At 47.6% G+C, this 13,609-nt stretch overlaps 1 protein-coding gene across 1 annotated transcript in view; it reads right to left on the reverse strand.

Annotated features, from left to right (window-relative positions):
* Positions 1 to 13,609, reverse strand: part of EFR3A (EFR3 homolog A) — a 127,853-nt gene that overhangs the window by 59,517 nt on the left and 54,727 nt on the right. Inside the window, exon 7 of the mRNA XM_060243215.1 lies at positions 4,470 to 4,619. Coding sequence (XP_060099198.1) covers positions 4,470 to 4,619 — 150 coding nt within the window. The remainder of the gene's footprint in view (positions 1 to 4,469; positions 4,620 to 13,609) is intronic.

Below are 13,609 nucleotides of genomic sequence, written 5' to 3' on the forward strand. Positions count from 1 at the left end.
AAATGTTCCAATATCGTAGGAGTTGTCCTTGAAAGGACAGCTTCTGGGAGAACTCCCTCAGCCCCACCCACCCGTTGTGGGGGAAGGAGATAAAGCAGACTGAAAGCTGCTCTGAGACTCTGATTCAGAGAGAAGGGCGGGGTATAAATCTGCGGTCTTCTTCTCCTCTTTCTTTGAAAACCCTATGGCGGGGTGGCCAACAGTAGCTCTCCAGATGTTTTTTGCCTACACCTCCCATCAGCCCCAGCCATTGGTCATGCTGGCTGGTGCTGATGGGAATTGTAGGCAAAAAAAAATCTGAATAGCCACCGTTGGCCACCCCTGCCCTATGGGGATCAACATAATTCAGCTGTCACTTGGTGGCAAAAAGCCCAGAAAAAGCCCAGCTTGAATTTATTTGCAATTAGGCCACTTCCCCTGACATCACCATTGTCTCACACTGGACTTTTCTGTAGAAAAAGCCCAGCAGGAACTTGTTTGTATATTAGACCACACCCCGTGAGGCCAAGCCAGCCAGAACTGCGTTCCTGTGCGTTCCTGCTTTGAAAAAAAGCGCCCTGCCCCTACATACCCAACATATATGTTGCATGGCCAACACTAACTGATGTTTCAGTTGTTCACTTATGACTAATGCTGGGAAAGATACTCAATTCAAGCAGGGCGTTATAAAGAGCAGCAAAGGTTCATTCTCCCGTACGATGGGAGTGCGCTCCTCTCCGCTCACTACGGGGGCTGCAGAAACGACTTTCTCCGAGATAGAACTTGGAGGCCATCTGTCGGAACCATCTGCCTTTTCTGACTCCCACTCTTCCAAGGAGCCGCTCTCCACACTGCCCCCATATGCAAAGAATCACAATGCACCCAAAAGAAAAGCAGATGAGAAACTCAATGGCTGCCGCCTATGAAGTCCGCAGAGCCGCCATCCGCAAATGCTGCTTTCTGGATTTATCTTGCACGGAAACCCAGAAGGCAGCTCACGTCCTATTGCAATTGCGGTGCGTCTTTTTGAGGGCCCTGGTATTTCCTTCGCCGTATGTAAGAATGTCAAAGCAGTGGTGTTGATTTGGATACTGAAGATCCAGACCGATTTCCCGCTAGCCTTATGCCGCTCTCACGCTCTTCTTCTCCGCGGGGCTTCCGTCGGATTTCGCACTAGCTGCCCCAGGCCTGCAACTCGCTCTGCCTCTTTCGCGCAGCAAACAAGATCCTCTAAACACCAGTTTCTGTTTGCTGGGCGAAAAAGGCAAAGCTAGTTGCAGCCCCGGGACAAATAGTGTGAAATCTGACGGAAGCCCCATGGAAAAGAGGAGCATGAGAGCGGGATAAGGCTAGTGGGGAATCAGTGTCTGTCTATAACGATGTGACTTTCCTCCAGCCCCGAAGACTTTCCTTTGGGTGGAAAAGAGGGCTGACCAGAAAAACAGGCTATGCTGGTGACTATGGGGCTACGGAAACAGCAAGTGGCAACACAGAACTGAACAGCAAAGAAAAACAAACAACTGCGTATGCAAGAAATAAATATTATACAAAATCTATTAGTCTCTCTGTCAATTTCTATTACAATCCGAGAAACCACATAACACAGTAGAAAATGAATTCATTCAGAAGGAAAGGTCCAAATGCATATATCACAGTTCATATAAGACATACAGTCTTATAAAGACATACAATCTTATATGAACTGTGATCTATGCATTTGGACTTCATTTATGAAATTGGACCACCTTGTTTCTGCAGTGGGACCTTCCCTTATGAATGTATTATGTGGTACCTTTGATTGTAATCAGAGCTCCGGGCGCAGAGTGTTAAAGCTGCAGTGCTGCAGTCCTAAGCTCTGCTCATGACATGAGTTCGATCCCCGGCAGAAGCTGGGTTTTCAGGTAGCCAGCTTGAGGTTGACTCAGCCTTCCATCCTTCTGAGGTCGGTAAAATGAGTACCAGCTTCCTGGGGGGGGGGGGGAGTGTAGATGACTGGGGAAGGCAATGGCAAACCACCCCGTAAAAAGTGTGCCGTGAAAACGTTGTGAAAGCAACATCACCCCAGAATTTGAAACGACTGGTGCTGGCACAGGGGACCTTTCCTTTCCTGATTGTAACAGAAATTGATACAGGGACCAATAGGCTTTTGATTTTGAGTCCAGGGGCACCTTTAAGACCAACAACAGTTTATTCAATATATGAGCCTAATTTTTGGACTTGGAGTGGGAAACACTGAGGGTTGTCAGGTAGGGGAATACTGGGAGATTTGGGGCCTGAGGAGGGCAGGGATTAGGGTGGAGAGAGAAGAACCCGGTGGGGTATAATGCCATCAAGACCACCTTCCAAAGCTTTCTCTCTGCAAACCGGTCTGTCACATGGAGATCAGTTGTCATCCTAAGAGATCTGCAGCCATCACCTGGAGGTTTTTGTGTAATAACAACGCTCACACTCGGCATGGAAAAAATGTTCAATATTATCCACAATTTGTTTCTTCCAAAAATTCTCACCAGTGTTACAGACAAAAATGCTATCAAACGCTGCCGGATAAGGATTGGCGGTGGCGTTCCAACACGAGACTTTAGATGAGATTATCATTTGGAAAGACGAGATATGAAAAATGGCACATCAGCACCACTGAACCCATAAAAGTAAAAGACGATCCCCTGAAGAAAGGTCTTCCCAAAACAAAACTGGACCGGTTCCTTTATGATTCGTTGGACTTTAATAACATATGATTTTTCTGGACAGTAGGCGTGTTGTGCAATAGATGGTTTTTTTGTCTGTAACACTGTTGAGAACTTTTGGAAGAAACAAGTAGTGGATAACATTGAATGTTTTTTCTACGCCAAGTGTGAGCGTTGTTATTTCACAGTTCCCTTTGCCTCCGCAGTCCCTCTCTCCACCGGCATCACCTGGAGGTTTGGCAATAAAAGTGAGAATCATAGAGAGAGAGGGGGAGATAAGGAGGGCACTGCCGGCATTAAAAAAAACACCCTGTAACTCAACTCAACAGTCCAAACACGCTCAGAATGCTCAGAACACAAACTGACTAATATTCATTCTTGTACAAACAGTAGAAGAACTGATAAACAATCCATGGAACAACCATAAGGGGGAACAGTTAAAGTGTCAGACATATAGGACAAAGTCCTTAGCGGTAGTTAACAGACAAGTCCTTTCATGCTTTTTCCTCTATTCACAACAAAACATAAGAGAAGCCATGCTGGATCAGGCCAGTGGCCCATCCAGTCCAACACTCTTGTGTCACACAGCGGCCAAAAAACTCAAGTGCCATCAGGAGGTGCACGAGTGGGGCTAGAAGCCCTCCCACTGTTGCCCCTCCCAAGCACCAACTATACAGAGCATCGCTGCCCCAGACAGAGAGTTCCAACAATACGCTGTGGCTAATAGCCGCTGATGGACCTCTGCTCCGTACGCTTATCCAATCCCCTCTTGAAGCTGTCTATGCTTGTAGCCGCCGCCACCTCCTGTGGCAGTGAATTCCATGTGATAATCACCCTTTGGGTGAGGAAGTGCTTCCTTTTATCAGTTCTAACCCAACTGCTCAGCAATTCCAGAATTGTACACAGAACTGTACACAGAACTCCAGACCAGAACTGTACACAGTACTCCAAATGAGGCCGAACCACTGATTTAAAACAGATTCCGTTCCATCCACTGAAGAAGAGGATTCTGCTCCAGGCAAGGTGAAAACTTCAGGCGTACAGCCATACAGCTAATTAGTTATTTCTGGAATATCTAGGACCCCATTTTCACAAGAAGTTTATTCCAAGCTGTTTTCCTTACAAAGAGATTTCTCATAGATCCTACATCTTTTCGCACTTCAAAGTTCCAAGCAGGTTCTTACTTCCTGCTTTGAAGTGTGAAGAGGTATAGGATCTATGAGAAATCTCTTTGTAAGGAATATACTTTGGGTAAAGCTTCTCAGGAGGGGTTCTGTTTTGTTGTGAATAGAGAGAAAAGCGTGAAAGGAGGGATCGTTCCATGGATTGTTTATCAATTATTCTGTTTGTGCAAGAATGAATAAGAGCCCTGTGGCGCAGAGTGGTAAAGCTGCGGTCCTAAGCTCTGCTCATGACCTGCGTTCAATCCCGGCAGAAGCTAGATTTAGGTAGCCGGCTCAAGGTTGACCCAGCCATCCATCCTTCTGAGGTGGGTAAAATGAATACCCAGCTTTCTGGGGGGGAAAGCGTAGATGACTGGGGAAGGCAATGGCAAACCACCCGGTAAAAAGTCTGCCGTGAAAATGTCATGATGTGACATCACCCCAGAATCAGAAACGACTGGTGCTTGCTCAGGGGACTTTGACCTTTTTACAAGAATGAATATTAGTCAGTTTGTGTTCTAAGCGTTCTGAGTGTGTACAAAGTGTTGAGTTACAGGGTGTTTTTCACGGGGCAGTGCCTTCCTTTTCACCTGGAGGTTGTCAACCCTAGAAATCCCATTGAGTAAGCTGCCCCCAAGGGTACCTGTCGATGTCTTCAGTCTTCTGCATGTTAAACAGCAGGGAGGGAACGATCTTGTCCATGTGCTGAGGCTCCCAGATGGTGGCCTGGAGTTCGTCGTTCACCGTTTTGCGCACCACGCCCTGAATCCCCCGAATCCCAGCAATTCTGATCCTAAAAGGATCAAAGGAGTTTGAAAACAAAGGATGTGACAAAAGAAATCTGGGCCTTTATCCATTTTTATGCCACCCTCCCTCCCTCAGGGAGGCCGACATGGTTCTCTCTCCCATGGTTCCCGGTCCACACAATGGCCCTGTGAGGTAAGTCGTGGCTAGCTAGTGGATCAGCCGCTGAGCTTCAGGGTAGAACAATACTGACCACTAGGGGTTTTTTTGTAGCAGGAACTCCTTTGCATATCAGGCCACACACCCCTGATGTAGCCAATCCTCCTGGAGCTCACAGGGCTCTTCTTACAGGGCCTACTGTAAGCTCCTGGAGGATTGGCTACATCAGGCGGGGGTAGCCCAGAGGTGGAATTCTAGCAGGAACTCCTTTGCATATTAGGCCACCCCCCCCCGATGTAGCCAATCCTCCAAGAGCTTACAAAAAAGAACCTTGCAAGCTCTTAAAGGATTGGCCACATCATATGCAAAGGAGCTCCTGCTAGAATTCCACCCCTGAATGCAAAGGGATTTCTAACAACAACAACAAAAAAAGCCCTGTTGACCACAAGAGTGGCCTGGAGGACTACCCAAAGGTGGAGCTGAATCTTACAGGCTGCTGATGAAATTCCTTCCCCAAATCAGCAAGGTAAAACACGCTTCCACCTTCTGATGTCATCTCACGGTGCCTTTTCTAGGGTTGCCAAGTCCAGTTCAAGAAATATCTGGGGACTTTGGGGGTGGAGCCAGGAGACATGGAGGGTGGAATCAGGAGCAAGGTTGTGACAGCATCATTGAACTCCAAGGGAGTTCTGGCTATCACATTTAAAGGGACAGCACACCTTTTTAAATGCCTTTCTTCCATAGGAAATAATGAAGGATAAGGGCACCATCTTTTGGGGCTCATAGAATCAGACCCCCTGGTCCAATCTTTTTGAAAAAAGGAGAGTAGTTTGGGGAGAGGCACTAGATGCTATGCTTCAAATTTGGTGCTTCTACCTCAAAAAACAGCCCCCGCAGGGCCCCAGATACCGCAGATCAATTCTCCATTATTTTCTATGGGAATAAGTCTCTCTAGGGAATAACGGAGTGCCCAGCAGACATTTCCCTCCCCTCCCCCCACTTTCTGATGGCCCCAAAGTGGGGGGATGGCCTCCAAACCGGGGGATCCCCTGCCCCCACCTGGGGATTGGCAACCCTAGCCCTTTCCCACCCATGTTTCTTGCTGCTGGCTGACCCGGATGGGAAATGCAGAGGATGGTAACGACCAGAATGCAATAGTTTTGCTCCTGCAGTACAGGCAAAGAATGTAACACGTGCTGTGGTTTTTCAGCAGCAGTTGTGTTTCTTGTAAAACACAGATCGGCAGGAGTTTAAGGTTCAGAAGGTCTCAGTAGTGAAGGAAGGCAGTGTTGAGAAGGAACTGCTCAATACATAAGCGGCTTCAAAAGGTTCGTGTTTGCGGTCGCGAGTCGATACACGCCTGCATGCCTGTTTCCTTTGACCTGAGAACCATCGCTTTTTTGCTGGTTCAGAGCCAAGAGGCACGGAAAGGAACGGAAAATATCCTGGCAGGTGAGAAGACTCAATCTAACTGAACCTGTAGAGGGAAAACCCCCCATGACCTTTCATGTCAATGCAGTCCTACAGGGGAGGAAACCATGGAGTCACTGGACAAAGGTCAAGCAAAACCAAGTAAAAGCCACCGTTTGAAATGATTAGAAAACAATAGAAAACGGCGTAGCACAATAATACTACGTCAGTAAGGAACAATTATGGCAACAATGTCTGTATCCAATTTCTGATATATTATAATAAAGAAAATAAATGCGGCTGACAAACAGGCACTGTGAAGAAGAAGAAGAAGAAGAAGAGGAAAAAGAAGACCAAGAAAAAAGAAAACCAAGAGAAAGGAAAAAAGAAGAAAGAAGAAGAGGAAGAAGATGATAATAATAACAGTACTGAATTTATTCCAGTACTGAGAGCCGGTTTAGTGTAGTGGTTAAGTGTGCGGACTCTTATCTGGGAGAACCGGGTTTGATTCCCCACTCCTCCACTTGCACCTGCTGGCATGGCCTTGGGTCAGCCATAGCTCTGGCAGAGGTTGTCCTTGAAAGGGCAGCTGCTGTGAGAGCCTTCTCAGCCCCACCCACCTCACAGGGTGTATGTTGTGAGGGGAGAAGATATAGGAGATTGTGAGCCGCTCTGAGACTCTTCGGAGTGGAGGGCGGGATATAAATCCAATATCTTCTTCTTTTTCTTCTTCTTCCTTTCCCTATGAAGGTTAAAATGCTTGGGGCTCTTTAGCTTGGAGAAACGTCGACTGCGGGGTGACATGATAGAGGTTTACAAGATAATGCATGGGATGGAGAAGGTAGAGAAAGAAGTCCTTTTCTCCCTTTCTCACAATACAAGAACTCGTGGGCATTCAATGGAATTGCTGAGCAGTCGGGTTAGAACGGATAAATGGAGGTACTTCTTCACCCAAAGGGTGATTAACATGTGGAATTCACTGCCACAGGAGGTGGTAGCGGCTACAAGCATAGCCAGCTTCAAGAGGGGGTTAGGTAAAAATATGGAGCAGAGGTCCATCAGTGGCTATTAGCCACAGTGTGTGTGTGTATGTGTGTGTGTGTGTATATATATATATATAAATTATTGGCCACTGTGTGATACAGAGTGTTGGACTGGATGGGCCGTTGGCCTGATCCAACATGGCTTCTCTTATGTTCTTATATCCCACCCTATACTCTGAATCTCAGAGTCTCAAAGCATTCACAATCTCCTTTACCTCCACCCCACAACAGACACCCTGTGAGGTAGGTAGGGCTGAGAGAGCTTTTTACAGCAACTGCCCTTTCAAGGACAATTTCTGCCAGAGCTAAGGCTGACCAAAGGCCACTCCAGCAGGTGCAGGTGGAGGAGTGGGGAATCAAACCCGGTTCTCCCAGATAAGAGTTCGTGCACTTAACCACTACACCAAATCCTTTAAGATTAAACAAATAATTTTTGTTTAATAAACAAGATCAGTGCACAATCCAAGTACTTATTGTCCTGGAGTGGATCACAAATTTGAAGAATAAGCAAGGAAAGGACGCTGCAGCTAAAACAAGGCGCTCAGGACCGGTTTCAGTGAAGGCGCCTTCTTCAGCTCTTAGGCTTCACTTGCAGCCACCACTACAGTCATTGATATGTGTTGGCTATGGAAGCTCCAGTCTGTATTCATTCTGTAGACATAGTGCAAACACTTTGTAGCTGGAATTGCACTGCTACTGTTTATGGACATTATTTGTTTAATCTTACAGACAGGGCCTATTTGTAAGCTGCATTTATTTTCTTCATTGGACAAAGGCGCCAAAGTTGGAACACTCCCAAACTGAACCTCCTTGTCAGCACACTGAAAAGAAGACACTGATGGTGATTTTTCAAAGGAATTTTTAGAAAGGTAGCGAGATCTACGGGAACTCCCCGAAGGGATTATCATTTTGAGAGAGTTACATTGGGCTACGCATTGAGAATTTTCAGGAAAAGCTGCAAAACAATTGAGAGAATTCATTGTCAAAGAAATTAGTGCAATAAGCTAGTTTTTTTTTTTTTAAACCCATACAGTATTTTGAACACCTGGGAAGAGCAAGAGTCCAGTAGCACCTTCAAGACTAACAAAATTTGTGGCAGGGTTGGAGCTTTCGTGAGTCACTGCTTGCTTCTTCAGATAAAAAACATAAGAAGGCAAGAGAAGCCGTGTTGGATCAGGCCAATGGCCCATCCAGTCCAACACTCTGTGTCACATAAGAACATAAGAGAAGCCATGTTGGATCAGGCCAATGGCCCATCCAGTCCAACACTCTGTGTCACATAAGAGAAGCCATGTTGGATCAGGCCAATGGCCCATCCAGTCCAACACTCTGTGTCACATAAGAGAAGCCATGTTGGATCAGGCCAATGGCCCATCCAGTCCAACACTCTGTGTCACATAAGAGAAGCCATGTTGGATCAGGCCAATGGCCCATCCAGTCCAACACTCTGTGTCACATAAGAACATAAGAGAAGCCATGTTGGATCAGGCCAGTGGCCCATCCAGTCCAACACTCTGTGTCACATAAGAGAAGCCATGTTGGATCAGGCCAGTGGCCCAGCCAGTCCAACACTCTGTGTCACATAAGAGAAGCCATGTTGGATCAGGCCAGTGGCCCATCCAGTCCAACACTCTGTGTCACATAAGAGAAGCCATGTTGGATCAGGCCAATGGCCCATCCAGTCCAACACTCTGTGTCACATAAGAACATAAGAGAAGCCATGTTGGATCAGGCCAGTGGCCCATCCAGTCCAACACTCTGTGTCACATAAGAGAAGCCATGTTGGATCAGGCCAGTGGCCCATCCAGTCCAACACTCTGTGTCACATAAGAGAAGCCATGTTGGATCAGGCCAGTGGCCCATCCAGTCCAACACTCTGTGTCACATAAGAGAAGCCATGTTGGATCAGGCCAGTGGCCCATCCAGTCCAACACTCTGTGTCACATAAGAGAAGCCATGTTGGATCAGGCCAATGGCCCATCCAGTCCAACACTCTGTGTCACATAAGAGAAGCCATGTTGGATCAGGCCAATGGCCCATCCAGTCCAACACTCTGTGTCACATAAGAACATAAGAGAAGCCATGTTGGATCAGGCCAGTGGCCCATCCAGTCCAACACTCTGTGTCACACATTGGCCAAAAAAACAACAACAGGTGCCATCAGGAGATCCACCACTGGGGCCAGGACACCAGAAGCCCTCACCCTGTTGCCCCTCCCAAGCACCAAGAATACAGAGCATCACTTGCCCCAGACAGAGAGTTCCAACAATAAACTGTGCCCAGGGGTCGTTTTGTAGAAAGCCAGGTGGTGGAGCTCATCCAGGGATTGTTATGCAGCTGCGCCTACTATTCAATGGACAAGAAGGTGGAACTCTCAGAAGGAGGAGGTGGAACTCTCAAAAAGGTTCAGGAGCTGCGGTTCTGTGAGCTCCCACTGAATCCGAGGCCTGGCTGTGGCTAATAGCCACTGATGGACATGCACATCTGAATGTGTGTATCTAGATGTATCTGAAGAAGTGAGCAGTGACTCACAAAAGCTCATATCCTGCCACGAAGTTTGTTAGTCTTTAAGGCGCTACTGGACTCTTGAGCTTTTCTGCTGCTACAGACAGACTACCATGGCTACCCATCGTGAACAGCATTGTCTACTTAGACTGGCAGCTGCTCTCCAGGGTCTCAGGCAGAGGTCATTCACATCACCTACTGTCAGTTGTTTTTAGTGGAGATACCTGGAATTGAACCTGGGACCTTCTGCATGCCAAGCAGATGCTCTACCACTGATCCCCAGTCCCTCCTACTTAAAAGAATGTATTTTTTTCCCTCCTGAACTCCTTTGCTTTATGCTATTTATTTACAGCCTGATCAAAGAAGAAGAGGAGGAGGAGGAGGAAGAAGAGGAGGAGGAACAACAACAACAAAATTTTATTTGTATCCCGCCCTCCCCGCCGGAGCAGGCTCAGGGCGGCTAACAACAAGATGATATTGGATTTATATCTCTCCCTCCACTCTAAATCTCCTTTACCTTCCTGCCCCACGACAGACACCTGTGAGGTAGGTGGGGCTGAGAGAGCTCTCTCAGAAGCTGCCCTTTCACAGCCATTCCAGCAGCCTCAAGTGGAGGAGTGGGGAATCAAACCTGGTTCTCCCAGATAAGAGTCTGCGCACTTAATCACTACACCAAACCAGCTTTTGGTCTGGTGCACAAGGTATCAATATTTTCCTGCCATTACACCATCATGAGAAGAAGGAGGAGGAGACTGGATTTATACCCTGCCCTTCGCTACCCAAAGGCGTCTCAGAGGGGCTTACAATCTCTGGCCACTGTGTGAGACAGAATGCTGAATTTAAGGTTGCCAATCCCCAGATCCAGCAACATCACTGCGAGATGCCCCTGATGCAATAACATCACCTGGAAGTGATGTCATCATGTCGACGATGTTGCATGGCAACGCTCTGGCTTGAGGGCAAAACTCTACGGCTTGAAGCTGGCTTTACTATAGAGTTTTCCCCCCAAACCAGAGTATTGCTGCACAGCACCCCTGAAGAAGAAGAAGAAGAAGAAGCAGAAGCAGAAGAAGAAGAAGAAGAAGAAGAAGATGATGATGATGATGATGATGATGATGATGATGATGATACTGGATTTATGTCCTGCCCTCGACTCCAAATCTCAGAGTCGCACAGCAGCTCACAATCTCCTTTATCTTCCTCCCCCACAACAGACACCCTGTGAGGTGGGTGGGGCTGAGAGAGCTGACCTTTCAAAGACAACCTCTACCAGAGCTATGGCTGACCCAAGGCCATTCCAGCAGGTGCGAGTGGAGGAGTGGGGAATCAAACCCGGTTCTCCCAGAGAAGAGTCCACGCACTTAACCACTACAACGAATTGGTTCTGAAGTGATGACATGATGACTGTATGAACATGGCAGTCTGGCCTTTTCTGTGTCATCCCTTCCCCCCATTCCTCCTTGCTGATGAGTTAAGAAAAACACAGAAAGAAAAATACTTCCAGGCAGCATTTTAGTCATTCAAGTTAGCATTCCAAAAATACCATTTTCATGTCACCAGAGAGAGCTATAGACCAGAGAGTGGTAAGTCCATAATAAAGCAAACTGCTCAATTCTATCTTCTGACACAGACAAGCATTTGGAGGGAGGGGGGACCCAAAACCTTCAAGTATAGACCACACCGCTTCCACAGTTCAAGCATGCCATTTTTATATCCCTTACAATCCTACCCTTCTTCCTTTTGAGATTTCACAACACACATTTGCAGTGAGTTCAAGAGATGGCCCTTTTTGCAATTTGCTGCTATGTCCACACCGGGGTAATGGGTGAGTGGGGAGAGTTTTAATCAACTTTGGGGCATTCGTACATCCAAAGGTCAGCCATCAAAAGAATTAATTCTATTCCATGGGTGACCTTGAGCGGTGGATAATAAGCCTACAAGCCTCGGAGGGAAGCGGAGAGTCAAGAGCCAGCCAGCTCCCCATCTTGGCAAAGACAACCGCCTGTGTCATCGTATTTCCATCAAGAAGACCACTGGAGAGAAGGAAGAAAGCATCCAGGCACTCCCTCCATCATACCTCAAGCCAAATCCAGCTAACAATTCTTTACCTGCAGCATCTCAATTTGTGAGAAAAAGGACAGGAAGCAACCAGATGCTCTCCTATCAGGCCAGGAAGCAGCCGAGAATTCTCACTCTCCAGCATCCCACTGATGACAACAGCAGAGGGCACCAGGTACCCTTCCATCATGCCTAGAGCCAGATCCAGGGAACAATCCTTTATCTACAGCATCTTGACAATAGGGCTTGTGAGAAAGAGGACAGGAAGCAGCCAGATGCTCTCCTATCAGGCCAGGAAGCAGCTGAGAATTCTCTCTCTCCAGCATCCCACTGATGACAACAGCAGAGGGCACCAGGCACCCTTCCATCATGCCTAGAGCCAGATCCAGGGAACAATGCTTTATCTACAGCATCTTGACAATAGGGCTTGTGAGAAAGAGGACAGGAAGCAGCCAGAAGCTCTCCCATCATGCTGGGATGCAGCTTAGTTGAGAATTTTCCAGCATCCCATTGATGGGGCCAGCAGAGGGAAGGCAGGAAGCAACCAGGCATTCCTCAATCATGCCTACAGCCAGCTCTGACTAACATTTCTTTACCCATGGCATCTTGACAATGGGGAAAGGAGGAGGAGGCGATTGGACTTATACCCCACCCTTCACTAACCAAAGCGGCCTACAAATCTCCTTCCCATTCCCCTCCCCACATCAGACACCCTGTGAGGTAGGTGGGGCTGAGAGAGCTCTGAGAGAACTGCTCTTGAGAGGAACAGCCCTGAAAGAACTTGTGGATGGCCCAAGGTCACATCAGCAGGTTCGTGTGGAGGAGTGGGGAATCAACCCCGGTTCTCTCAGATAAGAGTCTGTGCACTTAATCACTACTCTAAACTGACTCTCAGGAAGCATCCAGAAGCTCTCCCATCATGCCAGGATGCAGCTTAGCTGAGAACTCTCCACATCCCACGGATAGGGCCAGCAGAGGGAAACAACCAGGCAGCCCTCCTTCACACCTAGGTCTAGCTTTGAGAGTCCTCATCAGGGCTTCAGTTCCCTTGGAGGAAGGACTAGGGCAAGGGTGGCCAAACTTGATTAATGTAAGAGCCACACAGAAAAAAAACATCAGATGTTCGAGAGCCGTAAGAAATGAGTGTAAGACGTTTGAGAGCTGGGAGGGAGGGAGGGAAGGAAGGAAGGAGGGAAAGAGGGAGGGAGGGAGGGAGGGAGGGAAGGAAGGAAGGAAGGAAGGAAGGAAGGGAGGGAGGGAGGGAGGGAGGGAGGGAGGGAGGGAAGGAAGGAAGGAAGGAAGGAAGGAAGGAAGAAAGGAAGGAAGGAAGGAAGGAAGGAAGGAAGGAAGGAAGGAAGGAAGGAAGGAAGGAAGGAAGGAAGGAAGGAAGGAAGGAAGGAAGGAAGGAGGAAAGGAGGGAGAGAAGGAAGGAAATAGATGGGAGAGGAAGAAGAGAGAGGTGGAAAGAAAGCAACTTTAACTTTAAATGCATTCTCCAAGCCACCAGCCAATGGGGCTGGTGAGGGCATCAAGAGCTACACAATATGTGTGAAAGAGCCACATGTGGCTCCCAAGCCACAGTTTGGCTACCCCAGAACTAGGGCATCACATCCCCACTGAGGTTCCTTTGGTCTCCAAAATTTTTCCTCTTCTGGCTTCCCTGCCCCCTCCCCCCCCCAAAAAAAAATCACCAGAAACTTCCCAAGCTAGAGTTAACACAAAATGTGAAGTTGAACCATAATAGATATTTTTTTCCCTTTCCAATTCCTTGGGAACTGCTTTGGGAACTCATGTTTTTGGGCAGAAAGCATGATGATAAGAATAAATAAGCAGCTGCCTCAGTGCCATCTCTCTGAAGCGACAC

The sequence above is a fragment of the Heteronotia binoei genome, chromosome 7 (genome assembly GCF_032191835.1).
Source record: "Heteronotia binoei isolate CCM8104 ecotype False Entrance Well chromosome 7, APGP_CSIRO_Hbin_v1, whole genome shotgun sequence".
Lineage (NCBI taxonomy): Eukaryota > Metazoa > Chordata > Lepidosauria > Squamata > Gekkonidae > Heteronotia > Heteronotia binoei.